Source organism: Colius striatus, chromosome 9 (assembly GCF_028858725.1).
Source record: "Colius striatus isolate bColStr4 chromosome 9, bColStr4.1.hap1, whole genome shotgun sequence".
In the NCBI taxonomy this organism is placed as follows: Eukaryota; Metazoa; Chordata; class Aves; order Coliiformes; family Coliidae; genus Colius; species Colius striatus.
This window is the reverse complement of record NC_084767.1, coordinates 12,807,086-12,833,286: the sequence shown is the minus strand read 5'-3', so window position 1 is coordinate 12,833,286 and position 26,201 is coordinate 12,807,086. Positions and strand designations below refer to the sequence as shown.

Here is a 26,201-nt window from a genome sequence, read left to right as displayed (position 1 = left end):
GAGAGCCTCAGCTCTGTTTTGGGGATAAGGGAGGTGTCCAACCACACACAATGAAATGTCATCAGTCTCCATATCAGGACTGCCCCCAGGCTCATCTACCAGGAAGCTTCAGCTGAGTGAAGGTCCTGTACCAGGTCACTGCACCACTGATACACCTTCCAGGCCCCAAACCTCACAAGCAGCACCATGTCTGTTGGCTCAGCCTCCCAACCTGTGCTTGGATGAAGCTCCCTCTCAAGCCCACCCCTTGGCCCCCACCTGCCCTGCACACCCCTGCCCCTAAAAAGCAGAAGGCACACTTTGCTCCCAGCTGCTGGAGAGCAGCCAGGAACCACTCCCAGCCTGCGTCAGCATCCACACGGCCTCTCTGGGGCTGTGTGTGGTGTAACTGCAGGTCCTGCTGGCCGTGGAGCTGCTGGAGGACTGGCACTGCCCAGCCAAAGCAGCACACGGCCAGTCCTGGTGGGGAGGGGAGCAGGAAGGGGCAGCTGGAGCAGCCCTGAACGTCCCTGGGGTGAGGGCTGCCTGGCTGACGGGTTCCTGCCCTGCAGGCAACCACCAGCTCAGCTGGATTTCCCAGCTCTGTCTCCTCAGCAGTGCGGTGCCTGGGGAGCTGCTGTAAGGCCCATCTCGTTCTGATGCAGCAGAGGAGCTGAACCTTGGTGCCAAAAGCTGCCTCAGAAAGAGGTGGCATAAAGCAGAGGGAGGAACCACTGCTGTACTGCGCACCACAGCCCCGGCCCTTGCAGCCACTCTGCTCTGCAGGGCTTTTATGGGAGTCCGAGCTCAGAGGCACTGACTCAACCACTGCACCCTCCCTCTCCTTCCCTGGAGACGCTGCATGCTCCAGCCTGGCCGCAGCACACAGGGCACAGCACCATTGCCTCTCTCTGCACCCGCTGGCTTGGGCACAGCTGGGTGCCTGCCAGACGCTGTGAGTCTCCTCCTGCTTCACTGATACCTGACAAGATCCTGGGATGGACCATGTACCCAGGAGGTGCCCTGGCTGGGGCATGGGCCCTGTCATTGGAGTGTCCTACCTCAGAAGAGGGCTGCCTCAGACTGCTGCGAGGAGGCCCTGTGGACCTCTCCTTTCCCAGAGGAGTTCTGAGCACCATCCCTCCAGGTGCTTTATCTGTAAACACCTGGATTCCCCATGAAATAAAACACCTCCAATAAAATAAACCTCCCACTGCTGCTGTTCTCATCATCCTTCCCAGCTGAGAGGAGCCTGTGGTCATCCCCAGCTGAGCTCTTGTGACCCTCTTCACCCCAGTCCCACTAAGTAGGAATACAGATGGGCAGATCACATCCCACCACACTCAGGGCTGCCCTGAGAATTGGGAACCATCAATCAACTGAACTCTCTCAGTCCAAGATGTTCCATCCCTCTGCCAACACAGCACAACACAGGACTCTGAGTGCTCCTACCCTGGGACACCTCTGAAGGACGCAAAGACCCTTTTTGCAAGAGCTCAACCTCCCCTGATGAACCAGAGATATTTAGCAGGTAAAACTGTGGAAAAGGAGGACTGATAGGTCTCAGGCAAAGAAAGCCCTTCCCCTCACTGTACCTTCACTTTCTGTGCTGCTCCTGCAGGAAACAGTGGCCAGGCAGGTAGGAGACTATAAGTAAGCAGGGATGTAGGAGGTGATGGAAATGAGCAGCTGAAAGCAATGTGGAGAACAGGCAGTGTGGGGGAACAGGAGAGAGCCCGAGCTGACCAAGCAAGGGCTGTCCATGATCTGCTGGAAGACCAGTTTCCATGGCAGAAGGCCATGTGTGAGCCAGCAGAAAGGTGAGAGCAAGCCAGAAAGGCTTTAGAAGTCACCAGCAAGGCTTGAAGAGGGTCAAGAGATCGTAGGTCTCACCTCGAGCTACTCATTAGCCACAAGGACTCTGGCCTTTCCACCAGACTAATTACTGATTGCTCAAAGGATAACACTTCCCACAGCTGCTAAACTTGCTGACGCTGGGCCCTGGGTGCCTTCTATTCTGGGAAGGGGGAGTGGAGTCTCCTAGTGTGAACTTGTGGAGCTGGGCAAAGCCACACTGGAGCAGAGATAAAGTCAAGGACAGCTGCAGCTGCTTGGCAATCGTTCAAAACGAGCCACGAGTCAGTGACTTGGCTATTCTGGGACGAGCTGAGGAGCCAGAGCTGGGGAGAGCAAATTCATTGCCTGCTAGCACATAAATGGACTGCAACGCCCAGCACGGGGCCAGAGCACATACACCATGTTGGAGCCCTGAACAGAGGCCTCCAGAGCTCCAGCCCTGGCCATTGCCAGGGAGCCACAGCTGCACCTGGGATGGGATTCACCCACCAGATCCCACAAGGCTACAGCGGAGCAGGGCCAAGTATGATCCCCAAAAGGCACAGAGAGAAAGAGGGGCTCCAAGGACTTTCTGACCCCTCCTACACCCAAGTTACCTGAAATTGGCTCAGAGGCTTAGCCCAGGGCTGTGTCCCTCAGCCCAACTGCTGCTGAACCTTTCCCAAGCAGGAGTTTATTGGGGATGGGGTGTTTCACTGGATGAAGCCTGTGACACTGCTGACCCTGAAACCAGTGACCCACAAATGCTCTCAAACCCATGCTTAAAGCTGGAGCCCAAATGGTTCACGTGCTGCATTTCCCAGCTGTTGGGTGGGAGCACAAGGGCTGGGTGCTCTGACGTGCCGCAGTGAAGGTCTGCTCCCTGCCCCCAGTATTGCCATCCTGACCCAGGGCACCACACAAGCCTCAGCACAGCTCACCTCCAGAGCTGCAGGACTCGGCTAGACAATCAAGTTCTTTGCAAGCTCACCCAAAGGACACCAGGCCTTCTGAGGTCACTCATTGCATATGCTGGGAAGCAGATATGATGTCATTAGGCGAGTATTTATGATCAATATGGCCCACTCCCTGGCAATGAACAGCATCACTCGGAGCAAGAAGCTCTCCAGGGATGGTTATAAGAGACAGGGGTGGAGAGCAGAGCCTGGGCTGAGTGTGACTCTGCTCACCTGGCTTCAAAACACCTACATCTATGCTGGATTTTTTTTTTCCACAATTCACCAGGAGATTAATTAGCTGCTTGGAAACCCCAGACATTAATTATTGATTATGCAAAAGATTTTGTTCATCACAGTTGCTGAGCTTGTCAGGGCTGGGAGACCAGACGGCTGAGGATACCAGGATGGAGGGAAAGTCTGGAGGAGCCCTGCAGAGTGGATTTACCACCCACTTCCTACGGTGGGCCTCGCTGCAAGGTAGCACGGCTCAAAAACCACAGCCCAGCCTGGCTGCAGGAGCTCGACTGAAGCAATACCTGCCCTGAGGCCACAGGGAGGATAAGGAGACCTGTCCAAGCAACAGCTCCTGGTCCCCCTGCCCCCTGGGCAGCACAAGCTGATGCATCAGGCTGCCTCGGGGCTGTGCAGCAGGAGGGAAGATTGGCCATCCCCCTTCTCTGCAGCATCTGTGGGGATGGGGATGAAGGGGGCTGGGGAAGGGTGCCGGCGGCTCCTCCTCGCCGCAGCCCCCCGGGCAGCGAGGCGGCAGGCGCAGAGGTGAGCTGCAGCGGGCGCGGGTGGCAGTGACAAACCTCCTGCACCGCCCGGCAATTAATCTTGCGAGGCGGTGAGTCAGAATCACCCGGAGCATCCTCCCTCACCCACAACACGCCGCCGGCTCCGAAGCGCTCGGCTCGGGGGACATGCAAAAGCCCCTGAGCTTGGGGAGAGGGTTATTTTGTGCTGTGCCACCAACGTGCAGGTCCCCGCGTGCAGAGAGGGGCCGGACCCCTCTGCCAGAGCTGAGACGAGCCGCAGCGACAGGCGCGGGCAGCTCGGCGGAGGAGCGGGCGGCTCTAGCCCCGGCTCCTTTGGCCGTCGGGAAGGCGAGAGCAAGATGCCATCCTCGTGATAAAGCTTCGTATAAAGAGGTGTCAAAAGCGAGAGGGCTGGAGGAGGCGGGGAGGGCAGCAGGCGGGGGAGCGCAGCCCCGGGCCGGAGCGGGCGGCTGGTGCGGAGCTGGCGCCAGGAAGGTGCCCCCGCGCCCCCCTCCCCGCACCCGCGGGGCTCCCCAAAGTTTGCGGCGCTTTCCCGGGGAGCAGCCTGTTCCCGCCTTGCCCCAGGCATGAATGCAGTTTGCAGTTTTAACAGCAGATGTCTCTCCTATTATGATTTATAAAAATGCTTAAAATAAATAATGCAAACATATTTACAGGAATGAATTCCCGCTCCCGAGCGCGTTTGTCACTCGCAGGCTCCCGAGCAGGAGCGGCTCGCCGCCTCGGTGCCTCCCGCACAGCCTCCCCGCTGCCCCCCACGCCAACCCCCCCGCGCCGGCACCGCGCCGGCTGCCAGGAGCCCGGGGCACGGTGGCCAAATCCCGGCTCCCAGCTCCCCCCAGCTCTCCCGCCGCCCCCCAGCCCCACACCAGCGTTTCGATAGCGATGTTGTATAATCAACGTGTTAAATATTTCAGATGGTCGTGCAGGAGAGCTGCCCGGCGGTGCCTGATTTCACACATCCTGACAATTTCACGGACCTCTGGGCTTACGTTTCTTGGCAAATCATGAAAGGCAGCCGGAGCCCGCTGCTCGGCGGGCGCGGTGCGGAGCTCAGCCCCGGCCGCGGCTCCTGCCAGCCGCCCCCGCACACAGCCATTGCCCAGCGCTCTCCAGCGTGACCTTGCTGCGGGGCGGCCGCCGCCGTCGTGCCGGGAGGACTCAAAGGCAGAGCCCGGGGAGGAGGGCACGGCGCGGGCAGCAGCCGCCGGAGCCCCCGCGCTGCGGGTCCCGCGGCCCCCCGCACACAGCCCCCTGCCCCGAGCCCGTGGGAGCAGCACGCCGCACCTCACGGCTGCCCCGGACCCTCCCGTCCCCTCCTCCCTCCCCTCCCCTGCCTCCCCTGCCGCCGGCCTGGCTCCCAGCACGGGGTGATGGCTGTTCCCACCACAGCCCTGCCATCATTTCTTCCCGCTGTAATTTTGTCTTGCTTCCAAAGCCATTTGAATAGCTGGTGCCGAGGAAGCAGAGCACAAAGCAAGGCGGCCACCGGAGCTGCCCCAGGGCAGGGGATGGGACTCCCACCCCCCAGCAGCTCAGGTGCTCTGGTCCTGCCTAAGGAAGGGTGAGAGGACTAATGGGTCCTCTCCTTCCTAAAGGACTAATGGATCTCACTGCCAAAGCCTCACCTCGGGGAGGGGAGGCAGCCCTGCAGCCTGCAAAGGTGAACCAGGAGGATGGGGAGAAGGAGGGCAGGAGCTTTCTGCCCATGGGCCAGATCCTGCCTGAGTTGGAGCCCCGTGGGAGCTCAGAACTGCACCCTGCCACAAAGGGCACAAAAAGTAGGTTGAAAAGCCCAGTCCAGAAGGACATGGGGTGTTTGTGGCCTCCTGAGATGGTGACTTGCTCTGGTCCTGATGGCCCTCAGGCAGCCTGGGCAGGGAACAGGGGAACTGGGCAAGCAAAAGCATGGGGTGTCTCTGCTGGGCCCCAGGCTGTGGTAGAGGTGCTTATTCTGGGTGGAATGAGCAGGGGCATCACAGTCTGCATATCCCAAGACACTCCCTGTGAGGATCCTACCCCCTCTCCCCTCAGCCAGAGTCACAGCCAGTGCTGTGAGTCCATGGCCAGTCCTGCCTTGACTGCTCAGCTCCAGAACCGAGTCTGCAGGCGAAGCATTGGGATGAAGTCCCCCAACAGCAGGGAGCTGAGCCCTATCCTGGGCAGAGGAGCTGTGCCTGAGCCTGGCTGCTGCTCTGCATCCTCTGCCTGAGCCTATGGGAAGGGCAGATCCTGCCACGGGCCCATCTACTCCTTCCCAAGCAGACAGCCAGGCTGCAACCTCTCACACCGATGCTGTAGCCACTGGAATCTGTAGTTGCAGAGGCTGGGATGATTTGTGAGGCTGGGCTCCATTTGAAAGGACGAGGAGCATCTCTTATCTCGGAATAAGCAAAGTGTTTCTTTCTATGGTTTTAGAGGAGCTCTTCAACTTTTCCCTTGTAATTCATCTAGAAATGCAGTGAATATCAGTGGTGAATAAACCCAAGTGGCTCCTCCTGCCCAAGCAACACTCCTCTGTTTCAGAAAGAACATTTGGAGCAGTTCATTTTGGGTTGACCCAAAGTTGTTTCTTTCCCCTGGGTTTCTGATTGAACAGCCAAAGCAACACAACCCCACTTATTCCCACAGCCCAAGGATACTCTTTGCCAGACAGCAACTGCCTGCTTGAAACTTTCCATGCTTTGGGGCTGAGTCAGAGCCCATCTTTCTCTCCAAATTTTAAGCTAAAACTCGTTTCTGAGGAGGGAGTTTGCCCATCCAGCAGGATCACGCTGCTTCCCCACTGCCCTGCCTGAAATCAAAGGTGAGAGGGCTGAGCCAGGGCTGCTCCATCGCCCCGGGAGCTGCTCAGACATTTGCAGCAATCCTCAGCCTCTGGGAAGGGCAGTTGGCAGATCACTCTGCAGACTGACACTGCCACAGGACATGTTCAGCCTCATAAAAGCTGCTCCTGCAGTGAGGGAGGCAGCAGGGAGCAGAGGGGCCCTGCAGCCAGTGCCCAGGGAGGGCACGTGGCAGGGTGGGCAGGGATGAGATGCTCCCAGCCATGGTGGTGCCTGGCTTGCCAGATGGACTTGGGATCTTTGTGTTTCCTCTTCTTTCTTGCCTTGTTTTTTTGCCCTAAGCTCCCTGTGCCAGGTTTGCAGGCTATACATGCAGGATGGTCGGTGCTGATGCACCTGCTTCACACCCAGTCCTGGTGCACTCTCCTGAGCAGGTGCAAGGGGTGAGGGCCCTTCAAACATGGGTGCTGCAGAGAGAACAGCTTCCTCCAGGACCCTCTGCCATCAGAAGGACTTCATTTCCCCACAGAGCTCAATGAGCAGGTGGAGGAGGAGGCAGGGGCTACCAGGTGAAGGCAACTAGTGTGTCACTGGGAGCAAAGGGACCACAGGAGGAACAGGGCAGAGCTGACAAGCTCAAGGACACTCATGTCCTAACGTGGCCGTGTTTGCCATGTGAGAAATGGCCACAAGGTTTTGTGAGCTGTGCCCTGGACTGGTGCTGTGTGCTGCTGCCTGCCCAGGCACAGGCAGGGCTCGTGGGCTCAGCCAGCAGCGTGCCAGCCTGCACCTGCCCTTTGGGAGGGCACAGAGGACAAACCTCAGGGCAGGTCTCCAGTTCCCTGCAGCTGCTGCTGGGCAGCAGAGGCATGTCCATCCCTGCCTGGGCCGGCAGCACTTGCCCAGCTGAGGCAGGACAGGCTGCGACCCGATTCCTCTTCAGTCGGAGGAACAAAAAGGCCTCCAGGCAACCACGCAACAGCCCGGATGGTGCTGGGTGTCAGCTCAGCCCTGCTTGGCTCAGACGTGACTCAGGACAACTGGCAAACTCCTCAGAGACAGCCAGAGCAGCAGAGAGGTGGCAAGATAGGTCTACTTCCCTCTTTATCCTGCCCTCCTGGAGCTCTGCCACCTCCAAAGAAGGGAAAAGGTGCCAAAAAACACACGACTTGAAAATGAATCTGATGTCCAGGCTGCAGCAGTGGCTGTAACCCAGCTCAAACGCTCCAGCCACAAAGGTCTGTGTGAAGCTGCAGGGCTGGTGGGCAGCCCCCTGATGAGCCCCCTCAGCCACAGCCCTCCACTGCTGGCACATGCCCATGGCACTGTGGGGGCTGCTGGAAGAGCCCAGTGTGGCAGCTGCCGGAGCAGAGGGAGTAGCAATGGCCCTTGGGTTTGATTGGGGCTCCCCTTCATGCTGAGATGTGCAGGGAGCAGCATTTTGTCTCTGAACAGGCTGCCAGGCACCATGTCCAATGGAGAAGGACCTCCTTGCCCTGTGCTCCTTTTGCCCTGGCATTGCAACCCTGCCCTTGCCCATCCCAGGCAGCACAAAGCCTGGCTGAAGAGGTTCCTCTGGTCTTCCAACCTCAGCACACCAAAGCAGTGATTGGGGATGAGGCAGATGAGCCCTGTGGTGTCTCTGGAGCTCAGGAGGTACCATCCATGTGCAGCACCCACGTGTGAGCCAGCCCTGGTATAGGGGCTGGGCCTGCTCCAGGCACACGTTTTGGGGCATCTGTCCCCTCTGCAGAGGTGACTGGCCTCAGACCTGTCCACAGCCAGAAGGATGCCCCACGGTGCTGTGGGCAGCGAGGGCTTTGCGCAATTCCAGATGGTGCCTGTTCCTGGGCTGGGAGAGGAGGCTGAGCGAGGCTCTGCCCTCCAGCCTGGGCAAGCCAGCAGAAGGGGGAAGAAAGAGGACACTGGGTATAAAGAGAGGCTGCTGCAGATCTGCTCAGCCAGGGCTGTGGCAGCACCAGGTTCTGTGCTAAGAACTGGCTTCCCCAAGTTGAGGAGGCTGAGAGATGCGTGGAATAAATTACTTGTGACACCGACTCCTACACTCCCAGACTCACGCGGGATTTAGCCACCAGACTCCAGCTCAGGCAGCGCCAGTTATTAAGGTCAGGAGAAGTGGGATGGCTAAATCCTATCTGGGGGCTGTGGCATGGCAGGGCTGTGCCAGCCCACAGAGCAACTGGCACCCTGGGGGATGTGCCCCCAGCACCCAGCCCTGGTGAGAGGAGAGGAGAGGAGAGGAGAGGAGAGGAGAGGAGAGGAGAGGAGAGGAGAGGAGAGGAGAGGAGAGGAGAGGAGAGGAGAGGAGAGGAGAGGAGAGGAGAGGAGAGGAGAGGAGAGGAGAGGAGATCTTGCCCTGATGCAGGAACTGCCTGGGTCTGTTTTGCTGCTGATTTCTGAGTGGTTTCACTTATCTCTTTCCTCCTCCACTACCTGAGGTTTCAAATGCTCCAGGGAGATGTCTCCATTAACCACAGTTTTCTTTGGCAGTTATGTTTCATTACAGCCTCTCTTCCCGCTAATCTTTCCCAGCTTTTGTTGTTGTTGGTTTGTATGATGATTGTTTTCACAACCCCTTTGTTTCCAGCTGTACTTAACCTGGCCATGTCCCTTTAAATACCACAGCCTGGGCAGAACAGGGGATCAGTCCTTTGACAGGAGCTAAAGTCCTGTTTGATCTGGATTAGATGCTGATTTTGCTTACCAGACTAAAGAGCGAGGGGGGACCACGGCGGCTGTGTTTGCACAAACCTGCCTGGTCGCATTCCTCCTCCCCCATGTCCAGCCCAAGGACGAGCTGTGCAGCTCCAAAGCCAGGCTGCTCACTGGGCACCATGTGTGCAGGAGCAGGAGGATGGAGGTGGCAGGATGGAGTCGGCAGCTCTGCGCTGTGCTGGGTGTCTGAGGGGGGCTGCAGAGCCTGGGGCCAGGCAGGTCAGTCCCCTGCAGCTGAGAGCCCGGGGTAGCCCCTGGCCCAGCCTCTCACCCCACAGAGCCCAGCTCTCTCTTGCAGGCTGGGGCTGAGTCGTGGCACCCTGGGGCTCTGCTGCCCCGTCTCATGGTGGGACCGGGCAGGCTGTGTGGGCATCAAGGCCTCTGCCATGCCCCACGCCCACCAGATCCTGTTTTCTCTGAGGACTCCCATCCCTTTCCCACCCCCAGCCCTGCTGCTTCACCTGCCCTCTGCTCTCATCCCTCTGTCCAAAGCACAAGTGTTTCTGTTTCCCTGCATGGTGCCTGTCCCCTGATGCCTGTCCCTGCCCTGGCCCCTTCCCCAAGCCCAGCACTGCCTCAGCCCCCAGCCCCACTCCTGCTCCTTCCCCAGGGACCGTGGCCAAGCCAGGCTTCAGGAGAGGTGTGCAGGGCCACCATCCAGCTCAGGGCTGGGGCTGGGGAAGCAGGCCTCCCCCCTGCACATGCAGGGACTTGCAGCAAAGCCAATTTCTCCCTCCTTGAGGCTGTCTCAGCTGAGAAATGTCAGGGCTGGCACGAGGCAGCGGGCAGAGCTTCTCTTCTTTGGGCTGGAGAGGGGCTGGAACGGGGCTGGGAGCGGGCCCTGGGGCTGAGGGGTGCAGGGCAGAGCTGGGAGGTGCTGAGCCGAGCACCAGGGTCCAGCACCAGCCAGCTCTGCAGGTGTGGGACCTTCGAGGGACACCGACCTCCTGCTGATCCTCTGCTGAGGGTGGAAGAGCGAGTCTGGGAAGGCTCAGGGCCGTGTCACTGCTGGAGGTATCATTACCCACAACAGATGGAGCTCTGAAAAAACCAGGGCCAGCAAGTGAGATAAAATGCAGAAATGCCTGACTGTAAAGGTCAGGTGGGATGTGCTGATGGAGGCCCCTGCCCCTGGCTCCTGGGGGTGGGCTGGGCTGACTCACATCTCTGTGCCTCCTGACAGGAGGCTGTCCTAAGAGAGAGATGAGACCATGTTTTGGCACTTGTGGGTAAGAGACGGGCACATTGCCTTGTGCTTGTCCACAGGGAAGCCTCATGGTGGAGGTGGCCTGTGAGACACCCTGTGTACCATTCCTCTTCATCCAGGAGAGGAAGATGAGGCCAGAAAATAGGTGGCACCAGTTGGCACATGGAGAAAAAGGAACTTCATGATTCAGGAGGTCTCATGCACGCTTGCCCTGTTCCTGTACCCTCCCTGGGTTCAGTGTAACCTGCTCTGTGCAGTTGTTGGCTCGCTGGTTTCCCCACAACACACAGGGCAGCAGCTCCTCTGCCATGGTAGGAGCAGGAGCTGTGTGATGGGACAGGATAGGGGACAGTCTGCAGGCAGCCCTGCTGCAGGAGAAGCCAATCCAAGTGCCTCAGAGTCCTGAGACACAGTGTCCAGTCACAGAAGAAGCCAGCCCATGTCTCAATGGCAAGGCAGGAGGGCAGGGCATCCCTCCTCCATGGGCATCTCATCCTCCAGCCCTGGACCAGAAGTGCAAACAGGGGCTGCAGACTGTCCAGGGGACAAGGACAGGGCTGCCTCATGTCCCCACTGCCCACGGTGCCAACTAGGCACCTTCTCTATGTCCACTTGCAGCATTTTGGTGGGGGGAGATGAAACAGCACAGAGCAACGCTTCACCAGGCCTGTCAGTGCCGATGTCTGGCCAAGGCACAGGCAGGTTCCAGGCTGCTACCTCCCCCAAGCGTGGACTGGGACCTGTCACCTCTGCTAAGCCCCTGCTCAGCTGCTGTCGTTCCTCCATCCTCACCCCAAGGCTGAAGGCTAATGCTGCGCCAGCCGCTCCCTCCCCTGCCCGGTAACGCAGCGTCTCGCACCGAGCAGCCTCCTTCTGCTGTCACAGGCCGACCTATTTCTCACAAATCCTGACTGCTCTGGCCTTAAAACATCTTGACGCAGTGCTGAACCCGGCCTTGGCTCAGCAGCAGGGCCCTGAGCCGGCGGGAGCTGCCGTGGCTCAGCGTGGGCTGCGCAGCCCGCAGAGGCTGCCCACAGGCAGGGCGAGGGCAGCACCGGGAGCTCAGCAGCTTCAGGCATGGGCTGGAGGGACACCACAGCTCAGCCAGGACAGACTGCCCTTGTGCCTACAGCTGTGGGGTGCTGGAGGTCGGGATGCTCTGCTAGGGGTGAAGGAGTTGGGGGTGTAAGGTGTCTCCTCTCCTGCAAGCAAAACCAGAGCAGTCCAAGCAGCCATTCACTCTATGAGACACAGAGATGGGAGCTGAGACCCCATCTTCCTGGAGAAGAGGAGGCTGAGGGGAAGACAGGAGCACTCTGCAACTCCCTGACAGGAGGCTGCACTGACTGGGGGTCGGGCTCTGCTCCCAGGTAACAAGAAGAAATGGGATCAAGTTGCCCCAGGGGAAGTTGAGGTTGGAGCTGAGGCAGAGCTGTTTCCCTGAGAGGGGTGTCAGCCCCTGTGCCAGGCTGCCCAGGGAGCTGGGGAAGTGTCCAGCCCTGGAGGGATCCCAAAGCCATGGAGCTGAGGTGCTGAGGGCCGTGGGTTAGTGCTGGGCTGGGCAAGGTGAGGGCAGGGCTGAGACTGCAGCAGCTTCAAGGGCTTTTCCAACAGAAATTACTCTGTGATTCTGTATCTGGACACTTGGCAAGGGTGCTGGCAGGACCCTGCCTTGGCCCCACAGCCCCAGGCTGGGCAGTGTCCCTGCCACACCACCCTGACCTACAACCACCCTCCTGTCCTTCGGGTGAGGATACAACCAGGGCTGGATGCTCACCGACATTCCCATCCCAGCACCAAGGATCCCACAGCCCCCCGTTGCCCCTGGCTGTCCTGGGCCCCCTCCCCACAGCCCCCAGCCCGGAGGGTGAGGCCTGGCCGTGGGAACCCTTCATCCGGCTCAGCTGGAGCACGTTTTGTTGGGCGCTTCCTGCATCCTGCCCCATCCCGGGTCAGCCCGGGGCCAGGCCACCGACCACAGCCCAGGGCCAGTGGGACAAGGCAGGGCCAGCCTGGTCACCTACACACACCCTGGTGGCAGCCCAGCATGGGGCTGAGATAGAAGCAGGTTGGAAGGGCTACTGCACAGCCCCAGCACCCCATCTCCCACCCCCACACCCCACCATCCCACCCCACTCTCAGGCAGGGTTTGAATCCCAGCCCTCTCTCTGCCTCCTCCCTTTCTCCCAAACACGTTTTCCCTTGTCCTCTGTGGCAAAGTTCCTGCTCTCCTCGTTCCTCGCTAATGGCCATCTCCTCCCTGCAAACACCACGTGCCCTGCTATTGCTCCTTCCCTCGCCAGGGCCCACCTCCCCTGCAAATGCCCCCAGTCCCTGACAATGCCCTGGGCCAGAACACTGCACACACAGCACCAGGCACAGCCCTGGCTGCTGGTGGGATGAGGCACCAACACCTCCTCTCGCAGGTTCCCCAGGGGATCAGGGCTGGAAAGGTCAGGGAAGGGCTCTGTGTGGCACCCAGAGCGTGGGGCAGGGGGTGGTTACCCCCCAGGTGCCAGGGCTGTGCAGTCACACAGCCCCAGCTGTTAACTATAGCCACAGAAAGAAAAGCCAGACTCCTTTTTCCCATCACACTCCCCCCACACCACATTCCTGCCGAGTGATTTCGGCTGTTGCCTGAGCAGCACCAACTGGGAAGCAACTCCCTGTAGCCCCTGCCAGTGCCACCTGGGCCAGCCTGGGCTTGTGCTGTGCACACCATGCACCGCAGCACTGCTGGGTGCCAGCACAGCCCCTCTGTCCACACGGGCCCTGACCTCCATCCCACAGCATGCTGGCCCCGCTCCATTCCCAGCACTAGGAGCTCCAGCAGCCCCATGGGCAACCCCAGGCTGTGCTGCTGGCGTGACCTGGGGCTGGGCTCAGCTCCCTGGGAGCTGCTGGTCAGCCAGGTGGGATGCTGCTGGAGATGGTGGTTGGGGGAGAGTTTCCCCCAAGGACCTCCAGAGCACGCTGTGCTCTGTCCCAGCAGGTCACTGCCCAGGTGGGAGGGGCCTGGGCACTGCCATCACCCCCCACTGCCTCCAAGCACACATCTGGTCAGCAGATGCCAGCCCAAGGCTCCAGCGACCTCCTGCCAGCGAGGCAGAGCCAGTGTGCCGGGCCCAGGCAGGTCTGTCTCTTCTCCCAGGCTAGGCTGACCCTGCCCAGGCAGCCAGGAGACTCTCCCAGGGCTGGCAGGGGCACACAGCCCACCTCTCTAGTGCAGCACCCAAGCACCAGTCAGCTTGCCCACAGCCGAGCCCATCCAACGTCCCCTCCAGCCTGGACAGCCTCTGCTGCCTGAGTGCCAGGACAAGGGGTGATGGACAGAAGCTGGGACACAACAAGTTCCCCTTAGACACCAGGAGAAAGTGCTTTGGTGCTGAGGTGAGGGAGCTCTGGCCCAGGCTGCCCAGGGAGGGTGTGGAGGCTCCTTCTCGGGAGGTTCTCAACCCCACCTGAACACGTTCCTGTGCCCCCTGAGCGAGGGGAACCTGCTTGAGCAGGGGCTGGGGCTGCAGCAGCTCTGCAGGGCCCTTCCAGCCCCCACCACGCTGGGATTGTGTGATTCTACAAGGGGAGCCTGGGAGCCATCCCTGAGGTGTGGTGGCAGCCCCAGCCCGGCTCACTGCCCTGTCCTGGCACCGGGTGAAGGAGCAGTCGGCGGCACCGTGGGGCCTGGGCTGCGGGACAGAGGGGTGAGAGAGAAATAACAAAGCTGTAAATCATGACACGAAACATGCATTCATTTTATTCACAAAAACAGCCTGGATCGCTAAAACATTACAAACAGCATTTCAATTTAATGATGTAGAGAGAGCTGGAGAGACGGGAGGTGAACAGAAGAGAAATGTCACTTTTCCTAGCAGCTCCAGCACCGGTCCTGCAGCAGGGCTGTGAACCTGGCCAGGTTTACACCAGCAACCTCTCGGAGCCGAGGGCTGCAGCGGGGTTGTTCTGCTCACAGTGTTGCTTTGCTGTATTCACCGACTGACAATGACCTTTTCCTGTTGTTGTTGTTGTTTTTCCTGCTTTCTTTCCTCTTTTTCCTCCTCCTTCAGCCGAGGAGCGACGGCGTTCTTCCGCCTTTTGGACCCAACCTCTTGCGGGTTAAACTTACTGGGGGGTGGGGAGTGAATGGGTAGGGAGAGGGATACTACATCGCTTTAAACATATTCTCATTTATAAACATGAAAGTCGAGGCATTCTAGAAACTATCCACTCTAGTGTAATGACGGGAAAGAATCAAACAAAAAGTATAAATGAGGGTGCAATTAAACGACTGTGCTAAATTACAGTAGTGCTTATTAGTAACTAGATTGTAAAAGGTTACTGTAAATTTACATTCCCTACACAAGTACTGCATCTTTCACACATAAACAACATCAACACCAAAAACACAGAAAGAAACTGATTGTCCATACTCTGTCTATTAAGCCTTGGTACTTTACAGATCCATTGTTGTTTGTTTGTGGTTTGTTTTTTTTTTTTTCCATCTTTTAGTTATTTTTCTCTGAAAAGCAGTTAAAGGCCTGACTGGGGCTGGAGGGTGTTAAACTGAACGCAAACGGGACAGAAACGAAAACTATAAAAACAGGAATGAGAGGCGCGAGAAAATATTTTTGGTTCTAAAGAGACACAGGTGCATCCATTCATTTCAGCCAAAATCCCTTGCCTGAGACAACACAAGCAAGCAGTGACATTGCACTTGGATGACAGAGCTTTGGGATCCCCGTTCCTACTGGAACCATCTGAACGCGGCTCCTGTAGGAAGCATCACCTTCTAGAAAGGAAGAGAGACAGGGAGGGGGCACAAGAGGAAGGGACAAGGCGTTAGGTGGGGTCTGGCATGTGGCACCCGCGGGGTTGTGTCCCCACGCCCCCTCCCCTTCCCCACCACCACCCCCCCGGCATCCCGGCACCGGCTTCGGGACAGATCTGGCCGGGCCCGGCGCTCCCTGCTGCGGCCACGCACCCCCCCAGGCTCCCAGCACCAGAGGGAGACAGGGGGGAGGGAGACAGGGGGGAGGGAGTCAGGGGTCCCCCCGCTGCCCCCCTCCCCAGCACAGCCCCAGCACGGTGGCTCGACCATTGTTCTCACGGCCCCATCCCCTCGCCACGGCCGCCACAATGGCGCGGCCCCTGACTTCCCCTCCGGCCGACAGCAAGCACAATGGCCAGGCAGTGGTGAGCTGGCATGGCATGGCATGGCCTGACCTGGCATGGCCTGGCATGGCCCAGCAGCCCCCACCCCCCCACAGACAGCACTGTCTCTCGGTATCTGGCAGGGGAAGGAGGGACGAGGGAAGCCAGTGACAGGGTCTGAGCGCCACCAGGCCCAGACCCGCACCCCACAAAGCGCCTGGTGTCAAGTGGCACCTTGTTGAAGTCACCTGCAGGAGAGGTGGGTCAAGGGCACCTGGCTCAGGGGTCCCTGGGACATTTCCCAGCCGGGGGCAGGGGAAAGCCTGTGCTACATTCACCACGGCTGCAGCATGGACAGACCCCGATGTCTCTCACAGCCAGCAGCCCACAGAGCAAGGACACGCCACAGGCCAGCACACACCGCCACACAATCACCAAGGGGACGTGCCTTAGAAGGCCCTTCGGCTGTGGCACCTCCAAACAAGCACAGGACACCAACAGGGAAGGAGCCATGGGCACGGTGATGGGCACAGCAGCAGGCTGGGCTGCCCCAGGGCTGGGGGCACAGCCAGCCCCAGCAGCAGCTCCAGGGCTGTCCCGAGAGTCTGAGCCATGCCACGTCCAGGTGCTGACCCCACACAGCTGCCAGCTGGCTCTCATCAGGCCCTTCTCCTGGATCAGACACCCCCAAGCCTCTATGGGTAACCAGGGCTCTCCTCACCTCTGCTCGCTTGCACAGGCACCATGACCCACAGGGCCTGGGCACAGCGAGGGGGCAAGGGTGGGAATGGGCAAGAGAAGGTGGTTCCCAGCCAGGCTGCTGACAGATCACAGCTTCTCCCACCCCTCTGGGCAGACTGAGCTGGGGCACCAAAAGAGCAGAGAGCTGCAGACATCACCACTTCCCCAAAGCTCTCTGCAACATGCAGTTGGGCATCTGGAGAGATGCCAGTGCCTCTGGCCAGGGGTGCCCGGGGTGGTGGCACAGCACACGGCCCACGCTGGGTCCCACTGAGGCGCTGGATGCCAGAGCAGGGGGACAGAGCACGGTGGAGTCGCCAGCAAGGGTGGACTCAGGCACACCATCGCTGGAGAGAGCAGCGAGGGGAGAGGTGGATCACAATAGGTCTGGAAGGAGATGCCTGATATACATCACCTAAAACATCTCTGCCCCTTTGTTACTGAAGGAAGGTGGACAACCAGCTCCCAGGTGGATGCCCAGGATAGGTCCTTCCTTGTTCCACAATCACTGAACTGCAGAGTCATTTGGGCTGGAAGGGACCTGCAAAGACCATCCAGCGCAACCCTGCTGTTGTGTGCAGGGACATCTTTCCCTAGGTCTGCTTCCTCAAAGCCCCATCCAACCCCACCTTGAACCCTTCCAAGGACGGAGCAGCCACAGCTTCCCTGTGCAGTGTCTCACCAGCCTAACCCTGCCCTCTCCCAGTTTAAAACCACTGCCCTTTGTCCTGTCATGACAAAGTCCCTCTGTGAGATGGGTGATGGTGGCAGTGACCCTCACACCAGTGCTGGGTGGGGCACCTCCCCAAAGCTTCTCCAGATCAAGGACAGCTCTGTCAAGGCAAATCCTGACTATTAATGGCCTCTGTGTGACCTGCAGCTCTGGAGACAGGCCCAGGGTGACCTGTTGGGGTTGGCCACCAGCCTCTGAGCGTTCCTGGGGCTGCCAGAGCCCAGGGCAGCCTGGTCAGCACAGGGACCTCACCAGTCCCAGAGCCCCAGCCAGCTACCACTGCCCCGGGACACCAGCACCAACCAGTTCTTTGGGCTCTCTACCTGTGCAAATAAAGCTTAATGGTGGCAGAGGGTGATTGAGCCCTTGTTTCTGTGCTGCCATAAAGGTTTAATTCATGGGAGGGGGGTTACTGCTTGATTTTAGATCAATGTTTAATGGCAGCCTGGACCTGGGCCCTCCGAAGACATTCTGTGGGATGCACCAGGCCAACAGACTGAGTCCAGCACGTGGCACAGCCCCAGGGAAGGACATCACCTCACAAAGCCCCCTGAATATTTCAGCAGGGTTGCTGAAGGGCCTCTCCTGTCCTATCAAGCACTGTGTGTGATGGCACCCAGCACAACAGCGGCCCTCAGAGCCCTGAGCTGGCTGCAGCCCTGAGCCCTGACCACAGCCCCGAGCCCTGGCTGCCACCAGACAAGCACAGGGGCCGGTGGGCTCCCCAGCCTGCCCCAGTGCAACCCGGCACTGAGCCTGGCTGCGGTGGGACAAGGTTTAACCACCCAGCCATGGCCCCAGGTGACCATGGGATGTCAGCAGGGTCCCAGCGTCCCTGGCCCAGCCACATATGGCCACAATCTCGTTTGTCAACACATAGCACAAGGGGACACCCAGGGAGATGCAGTGGGGTAGGTGTGCTCTGCAAACGGAACGGTGACACCTCAGAGTGACCCACATCTGCCCAGGTGTTCACCCTCACCTGCACAACGTCTCTTTCCAGCCTCAGCACACCTATGGTGGCGCCCAGCAGGGATGGGGACCCATATCTGGCAGGGCCTGACTCGGTCACATGAAGGGTCCTATTTCAGTGGCTCCAGCCCCGGGGGGTGAGTGTTCCACAGGCATTGCCCACGCCCAGCCCCGGTGTGGGGCCGGCAGCAGGAGCGACTCCCCGGCAGCTGCCAGCTCCGACTCTACTGACCTGCTTTAGGACTCTTTGGAAGAGACGAACTTTTTTTTTCTCTCTCCCTTTCTCCCTTTTTCCAGATCACTGACTCAGCAAATTAGAACAAGAATATAATTTAGCAATACAGCGGTTTTTGAAAGACACAGTCCCCCTCTCCTCATCCCCAGCGCACACAGGGAGGTTTTTTTCCCCTTCAGTATTCATTCAGAGCTGATGCTAATTGAAAAACGTAAAAGGTGGCTCAAGGAACGGTGGGTGGTGTCTTTGGGAGGACCAGAGGCTGGGCAATGCCCCCGTGCCAGGACACACAGTCCAGCTGCTGTGTGGGTGGCTGTTCAGCCTGTGGGATGCACATTGGGGCAGCTCTGGGGCAGCAGCTCCCACATAAACCAACCCTGCTCGGAGGTTACCCGTCACAGGGAGCCTTGGGCCCAGAGCACCCAGAGGCGTGCAGCAATAGCCAGGCTCTGCGAGAGCAGTGCTGCCGGCACCCAGCCATGCCATGCCATGCCACACCACACCACGCCACACCATGCCATGCCATGCCACGCCACACCACGTCATCAGCAGCTGCCCACAGCCCCAGCTGAATTTCAGTGCCACGTCACAACCCAAGTCACTCCCCTGGGCAGGTGGCACAGCTCCCGGCACAACTGGCAGACTGCAGCCCAAGCCAGCGGTGCGGTCGCTCTCCTCTAAGGCCCAGGGCACCATCCCCGGGTGGGTCATGGTGAGCAGGGACAGCCCCAGTGCTGCAGCAGAGGAGCCGAAGAGGGAGCAGCACCTGCAGCTCAGCAGCCACCAGAAACCCGGCGCGTGCCTCGTGGCCCCATCCTGACCACCCCGGCTGGTGCTGGCCCAGGGACATGCAGCAGGGGCACAGCACGGGTTGTGCTGCCCACGGCACGCCAGAGCTGTTTTTACCACCCAAAAACAGGGACTGCTGTGCTCCTGCTCAGAGCCAAGGGCGAGCTACGGGCTGGGCTTCACCTGCACCGTGGCCACGGGCACCCATCATCCCCAAACTGCACCCCAAAAAGCCGCCGCCTGCCTTCCCACGCTCTGACCCAGGTGCCAGGCTGGAAGTCACGGGGGAGCTGCACTGCCCAGCGCAAGCGGTGCCAGCGCTGCCGCCCCGGCAGCCCCAGCACCACCCAGGACTGCCACAGGAGAGCGGAACCCAGCGCCCAGGGAGGGAGCCCGGCCCTGCTCCCCAGGCCAGGCGGGAGAGCAGGGCCAGGGGACCCTGGGCACAGAACACATCCTACAGCGAGAACTGTTAATGGAAAAGGGGAAAATAAAAAAGAAAGTAAGAAGTACCAGGTGTTTTATTATCTAGGGCAAGATCCGAACCCAGGAGCGCGGCCCGAGGAGGGGTTAGGGTGCCTGAGAGGGGCCGGTTACCTCCAGTGCTGCAGAAGGCTTCTTTTTGAGTTCCTCACACTTTCGGAATTTGCAAATCTGGTGGCCAGTTTTGCGGTTCCTACAACTGCTGCACTGCTCGCAGTTTATCCGTCTTCGGCACGGCGGGCACATGCCGCATCTTTTCCGTTTCTTTTTCCCCGAGTTGATGGCAGATGCCAACTCGTTCTGCATGGGGTACTCTGCCAAGCCAGCCATATGGAGCGCGCTCTCTGCCAGAAACACGCCGGCGGGGGTCATAATGAAAAGGCCGGGGTTGATGGGAAAAGCCCCCAGGTAAGGGAAATCAGAGGGGCCGTTCATTGTCTCTGCAGCTGAGACCGCCTCCATGTCGGAGAGACCAGTCCCGTGCTCGCTCGCCAGAGGAAGATGCTCCTGTACCACTCTTTTGAGCATTTCTGTCGACTGAGCAAACTGCTGTAGGGCGATCTGTCCTTCCGCGGAGATCTCCGACACCCGGTCTAATTTGCTCAGCATACTAGAGATGTTTTTGTGCTTTGAGGTAGAATGACTTTTATCCACAGTCGCTTCGTTGCCGTTAGCTAAGGGGTTGCCTTTCTCTGAATGTTCGCTTACCGAGCTGCTGCTACCAAAGGTGGAATAGTGGGAGAGCGGACGGGACTTCTTAAGACTTTTGTTCAAAGGTTCACTTATTATTCCACTTTTGTTCCTCCTCTCGGAGCTGACGGGGGGTTGAGAGTCATCTTGGTTATTTTTTTCCGTCTCTGGCTTGTTCCCAGCGTCTTGGTGGGAGCCCGAGTTTGACATGGTGCCCGGAGCCCGACACCGAGACCAAACCCAAAAGGAAACAAAAAATAAAAAGGAAAGGAAAAAAAAAAAAACCCCAACCCAAACCAACCCCAAACCCCACCCCCGAGGCCGAAGCGAAGGACCCCCAAGGCCGCTGTGGGGTGGCACCGGCCTGCCGCCACCGGGGAAGCTCAGGCGGGAACACGCATCAACGGGGCGGCTGCTGCGGCGCCGGCGGCAGCGGCTGCGGTGCTGGCTCAGGGCAAGGACATGCTCTGCGCCTCGGGAGCTCGACGCGTCGCTCTGCAAGCACAGAAGAAAAGAGAGTTAGTGCCGGCGGGAGCCAGCGGGCTTTGCACGGCGCCTCTGCCTCCCCCTGCCACCGAAGCCTCAGCGCCGCGAACAAAGGAGCTCCAGGGAACGGACCTCGGTGCGGATCCGTTCCGCTGCTCTCTCAAAGGGTCTGCGGGCAGGCAGGAGCGGGGGGTCACAGGGGAAGCTCCGGCCTGGCCGCCATGGCTCTGCCGTGCTGAAAGGCGCCCTGTGCCCGGCTCTGCTCCCCCCGGGGCCACGGCCCCACGGAAGTCACGCGGCTCATCTACCGCTCTGCTCTGGCGCCGTGCGGCCCCATGCTGCCGGGACCGCGGCATCCCTGCCCTGGGCTGCTGCCTGCTCTCCCAACCCGGGCTCCAGGGAGGCAGAGGGGTGCAGGGCTGCTACCCCCCCTAGATGATGCTGCTCATACAACTCGGGCTTGGCTGCACCCATCACCCTCCTCCTGGACCCCTGTCCCTGGGCCAGCACTGCACACCAGCACTGGGCAGGGGAAGGGACGCCCCACGGGCAGCTGCAGCATCCACCTCCAGACCCTGCAGGAACCTACACCAACTGCCTCCAAGCTCCTGCAGCATCTACCTCCCAACTCCGTAAGGGAGCTGCAGCATCCACCTCCAAAGCCTTTGCAGTGTCTGCCTTCCATGGAGAGATGCAATGTCCACCTCCAAACCCCACCAAGACCTGCAGCATCCACCTCTGAATCTCTGCAGCATCCACCTCCAAACCCCATGGGCAGCTATGGTGCCCATCTCCAAACCTCACAGACAGCCATGGTGCCTACCTCTAAGCCCCACCTCCAAAGCCCATAGGGAGCTGTGGCACTCACTTCCAAAGCCCCACAAGAAGCCACAGCTTCACCTTCCGACTGCAGCATCCCCCTGCAGTCTCCAGTGCTGACCTCCTGCCAAGGCCCTGCATGCCATGCCTGCACTCCCTGGGGCTCAGTGCCAACGCAGAGCCCCCCCGGCACACTCCCCGGCACAGGGGTGATGCCGCAGCCCTGGGGCAGCTCTGGGGCAGCTGGGCCCAGGGTGGTTGCAAACACTTGTTGTGAAATTCCTGCTCCTCCCCTCCCGAGCACACACACGCACGCACGCACAGGCACCGCCGGAGTAATCAGGCTTTAGAGGAGAAAAGCTGCAGGGCTTAGTGGAGCAGGAACCCACGTCCCCACCCCAGCAGCAGCTGGGGGAGGGCAGCCCCGGGAGGAGGCCCCTCGCCTGCCCCATCTCTCCATCCCTCCATCCCGGCAGCCTCCGCTCCAGAGCCAGGGCAGGAATGTGGCCACGTGTGGGAAGCCGTGCCGGGACCTTTGCTCCCACCCCGGGGGGACGCAATAGAGCGAGGGGCACCCCTGCACCCGCTGTGCCCTGTCACTGCGCTTCCCCTCGGTCACGGCCCAGGCAGGATGCGGCTGCAGTGCCCGTCCCCGCAGAGTCAGCTGCTGCAGGCATCGCCCGCGGAACGCAGACGGGGGCCAGGGCCCCGCGGGCCTGGCACGGCAAGACAGCTCGTCTCACCCCAGTGCCAGAGCCATTCAGAACTCCCCCCGCCCTCCCGCTGAAAACCGCTTGCTTCAGCTGCTGCGGGATTTAAGATGCAGCGCGGATCGATGCAGGGCTTGGGTTCCAGCCTGCAGCTCGCCAGGCCACGTGGGGAGGGACGGCTGCGGCGCAGGACGGGCTGCCCTTCCCCAAGCAGCCTGCTCCGCGCCGGGCCGGAGGCGTGGGGCGACGGCGGGGCTGTGGGACACCAGACGGTGCCGGGCGGGCGGAAGAGTCGCTGCCATGGGGCAGGGATGTCCACCCCCAGCTGCCGGGGAGGAGGGACCCATCCCTGGAGGCGTTAGCTCGGGTCACACCTTAACACCGACAGCAACGGGCGCTGGGGCCGGAGCGGGGAGCGCGGCAGGAAAGGCAGCGGACGGGAGGATGTGAGATAAAGCCGCCCGCCACGTTATCTCGCGCCCGCCCGCCGCTGCCTTTCCTGTGGCCCTGCGCCTCTTCCTGAGCCAAGCGCCGGCCCAGCAGCCCCGGGGCTCACCCACCGCCTGCCCTGCGCCCCAGATACTCACAGGATCATTTCAGTTGGGAAAGCCCCTGAAGCTGCTGCAGTCCCCCACCCTGCCCAGCCCAGCACTAACCCCTGGCCCTCAGCCCCACGGCTTTGAGATCCCTCCAGGGCTGGGCACTCCCCCAGCTCCCTGGGCAGCCTGGCACAGGGGCTGACACCCCTCTCAGGGAAACAGTTCTGCCTCAGCTCCAACCTCAACCTCCCCTGGGGCAACTTGAGCCCATTTCCTCTTGTCCTGCCATTCATTAACTTGGGAGCGGAGCTCGACCCCCAGCTCACTCCTGACAGCCTGTCAGCGAGTTACAGAGAGTACTCATGTCTGCCCTGAGCCTTCTCTTCTCCAGGCACAAAGTCATGCCCACCAAGCCTCAGTGCCCCCGTGCCCTTTGCTGCAGGCCTCCAGCCATGAGCAGGAGCTCTCCTCACCACACTGCACCAAACACTTGAGCTGTGTCCCGCGGGGCTCACCAACGTTCTGAGGAGACCTCCCAGCCCCATGGCCTAAGCTGGTGCGGTCAGGGCACCAAGGTTGGGAGGACCATGGTTGCCATCTGCATCAGCTCAGATCTTCCCCCAGAGCTGCCCATCCAGCCAGCCTTGCCCCACCAGCCTGTGCAGGCGGCTCAGCCAGGCGCCCACGGTACCGAGCCCCCACCAGCTCCCAGCGCCTGGGCACCCCGACCCGCTGGCCAGCCCGACTCACAGGCTGGGGGTGTTCCTGTGTCGGCTGCACGACCACCCAGGGCACGGCCGGCCCCCTGCCCCTCGCCAGGCTCATTGCAGCAGGGGGAGGAATTAATGATCTTAATCCGTTCTTTTATGATTGACCCGAGGAAAGATGGCGAGGGCCCCCCTGTGCTGTTCCTGCCCCTTTCTGGCCCCCATCCCCAGGGGAAGGCGCCGGGCATCTGGGTCCCTGTCAGAAGGTGCTTAGTCCTGGCCGGCTTTAAGGGGCACGTGATGGGCTCCCTCGCCCGCGCCCTTGCGCCGGGCAGCTTAACGGCCTGGCAGGGTGCCAGGGTTCAAGGGGACAGCACCAAGGTCGGGAGTCCCCGACCCATGCCTGAGCTTGGCCAAGCCCTTGGCAGGACCCTGCTCACCCCCCACAACCCCCTTGACACGTACAGGCAGAGTCCACAGGGTGAGAATGTCCTGGCAGCCCAGGTGAGCTACAGCACCCAGGTGAGGCTGGCACTCGGGTGCCACCTCCCTGCACCTACCAATACACATTTCCGTGGATCACCTTAAAAATCTGCCCCCCACCAGCCAGGGATGCTCTCCCATGGTCCATGGGGGCAGAACGGGAGCTCTCCTCTGCCCAGGGCATCCCCCGAGGCTAAGCCCAGCACCACCCCACATCCCCACCGCTCTGCCCCAGGGCTCCCTGTATCCCAGCACACAGGCTGACGACGGGGACCACGCTGCAACAGTCCTGACAACTCCAAAGAAAGAAAACACAGCTTGCAAACGGGTCTCTGGTGGTCCAGCACCCAGGGAAACCATCGCCCACAGGAGGGACCAGGAGCCTCCCTGACTGCGGGCACCGTTTTCCCATCAGAGGGGAGCGGGAGAGGAGCTTTTGCTGCCCATAAAAAACCGACAAGCTGCGATTTCCAGCCCGCTCCCTGGTGTGATTTCACTGCACAGAGCCGTCAGCTCCTGCTGACACAAAGTCTCATCTTCGAGAAGGAACTTGTGCTTCCCTCGAATTCTGACTCAATCAGCCTGCTCCCGGAACAGCCGCCGGCAGGTCAGCCACGGCCTGGGGGGACAAGCAAGTGCCGAGCACTTGGGGCTCTGCAGACAAAGGCACAGCATCAGGATTCAGCTCTCCCCTAATCCCTGGGTGCTGGGTGGGCACTGGGGGCGGCGGCTTTGTCTGCCCGGAGCAGACCAAGGACGAGGATGACGGAAGGGACCCCAGCATCTTTTCAGCCTGGAGAAAGGCGGCACTTGTCCCCTCCGGCGGGTTTTTGTCCCAGCTTCCTACTCCTTGCCATGCAACCGCCCGCCCAGCACAGTCCCCGCCTCCCCAGCACTGCCCTGCTGGCCCACAGAGCCACGGACAGACGCACGGAGCCACAGACAGACCCACGGGCTCACAGAGCCCTGCGGGGGACACCCAGCTCCAGCCCCTCGGCAGGTCAGCCCCGGAAAGCTGTGGGGCCAGGGAGGCTGCAGCTGGAGCCACCTTCCCAGCTGAAGCTGCCACCTGCAGCTGATGAGAGGGGCCAGAAGTGGGCACAGTGCTCCTCAGCCCTCTGCCAGGACCTTGGGGCTGCCAGGACTGCATGGCCATGGGTGGTGGGAGAGGTGACTGAGGAGTTCCAAGACAGCCTTGAGGCATCCTGGGGTCTGACACCTGCCTGGGCTGGGGAAAGCTGTCAGAATAGGACCATCACCATGGGCCAGCAGGTCCTGCTGCCACCCAGAGCAGAGGCTTGGGAGAACCTCACCAGAACCAGGTTCAAGGCAGCTCCCATCCCAGCACCACAGCACTCGACTCACTCTCGGGCTGCTGGGAACCAGGCAGGTGAGAGGCGATCACAGGGCCTGCTGTGGGCAGAGACCCCTGGCACCACCACCCAGGCTGCTGCTTCTGCCAAAGCCATGCGAGGAAACATGGTGAACAGAGCAAGGAACATGTGGTCTCCTAAGGCTGATGTCCCTACAGAACACCCACTCTGCAATAAGCAGGCACAGGCACCCTGAGGCAAAGACAAGGAGGTCCTTCACCCACATTATTTGCAAGCCTTCACCTCTGTCAACCCAACCCAGAGCCCCCAAGCTCTGCCCTTCACGTGTATCCTCCCAAAAACTGGTCCGGCCAGAAGATCTACTCCTCTCAGAGCTATGGAAGTTACCATCACCCACAATATTGTCTCCAGGCATCAAGAGAGGACACCCAGGCCAGAGGGGAGCTTTGGGCAGCCTTGTAAATGCAAAGTCTCACCCTGGGCTTTTGTAGGTTAAGGAGCCAGAGGCAGGATGGGTCCAGGGGTACAACTGGCCCAGGGTATGATGGGTCAGGGGTATGATGGGTCAGGGCTATGACAGGTCAGGGCTATGACAGGTTGCCAGATGGACATTCACATGGAGATCGTCCCTCTCCTGTGCTCCAGAACATCTTTCACAGGGCCGGCCGTGGCAGCCGCTCTGCCGCCGAGGTGGCACTGAAGGACGTTAAGAAGCCAACTCCTGAATTTAAAAGGCTATGGAAGATTAAATCCAGCATCTGGAGCGAGCCCTGGAAGCAGATGGTGAATCGTGATGGCGCAGAGCGGCTCTCGCCTGTCTCCTCCTCGCAGGCGGCCGCTCTGCTCTGGCCTGGCGTCCCCGCAACAGCTCTGGCCAGGCCTGGGCCCCCTCCCTGGCTTTTTGCCCCAACACTACAGCCCCAGCAAGGGCATATTTTTTCCTCACCAGCAGTGGTTCCCCACGTAAGCCCATGGGTGCTGTGGGCATCCCACCCAACCAGTGCCACGTGCCATATGGCACAGCCACACGCAGCTGGGGCAAACACACCA

The 26,201-nt window shown here is 60.3% G+C and overlaps 1 protein-coding gene across 6 annotated transcripts in view; it reads right to left on the bottom strand.

The window, feature by feature from the left end:
* Positions 1–14,010: 14,010 nt before the first annotated feature.
* Positions 14,011–26,201, bottom strand: part of CXXC5 (CXXC finger protein 5) — a 31,208-nt gene continuing 19,017 nt past the window's right edge. For 3 of the 6 annotated variants that reach the window (XM_062002419.1, XM_062002423.1, XM_062002420.1), the window contains exons 2-3: positions 19,498–20,568; positions 14,011–15,068 (exon numbers count right to left, since the gene is read on the bottom strand). In XM_062002419.1, coding sequence (XP_061858403.1) covers positions 15,024–15,068; positions 19,498–20,283 — 831 coding nt within the window. In that variant the 5' untranslated portion in view covers positions 20,284–20,568 and the 3' untranslated portion in view covers positions 14,011–15,023. The other 3 variants (XM_062002422.1, XM_062002421.1, XR_009819258.1) reach the window with 3 other exon arrangements.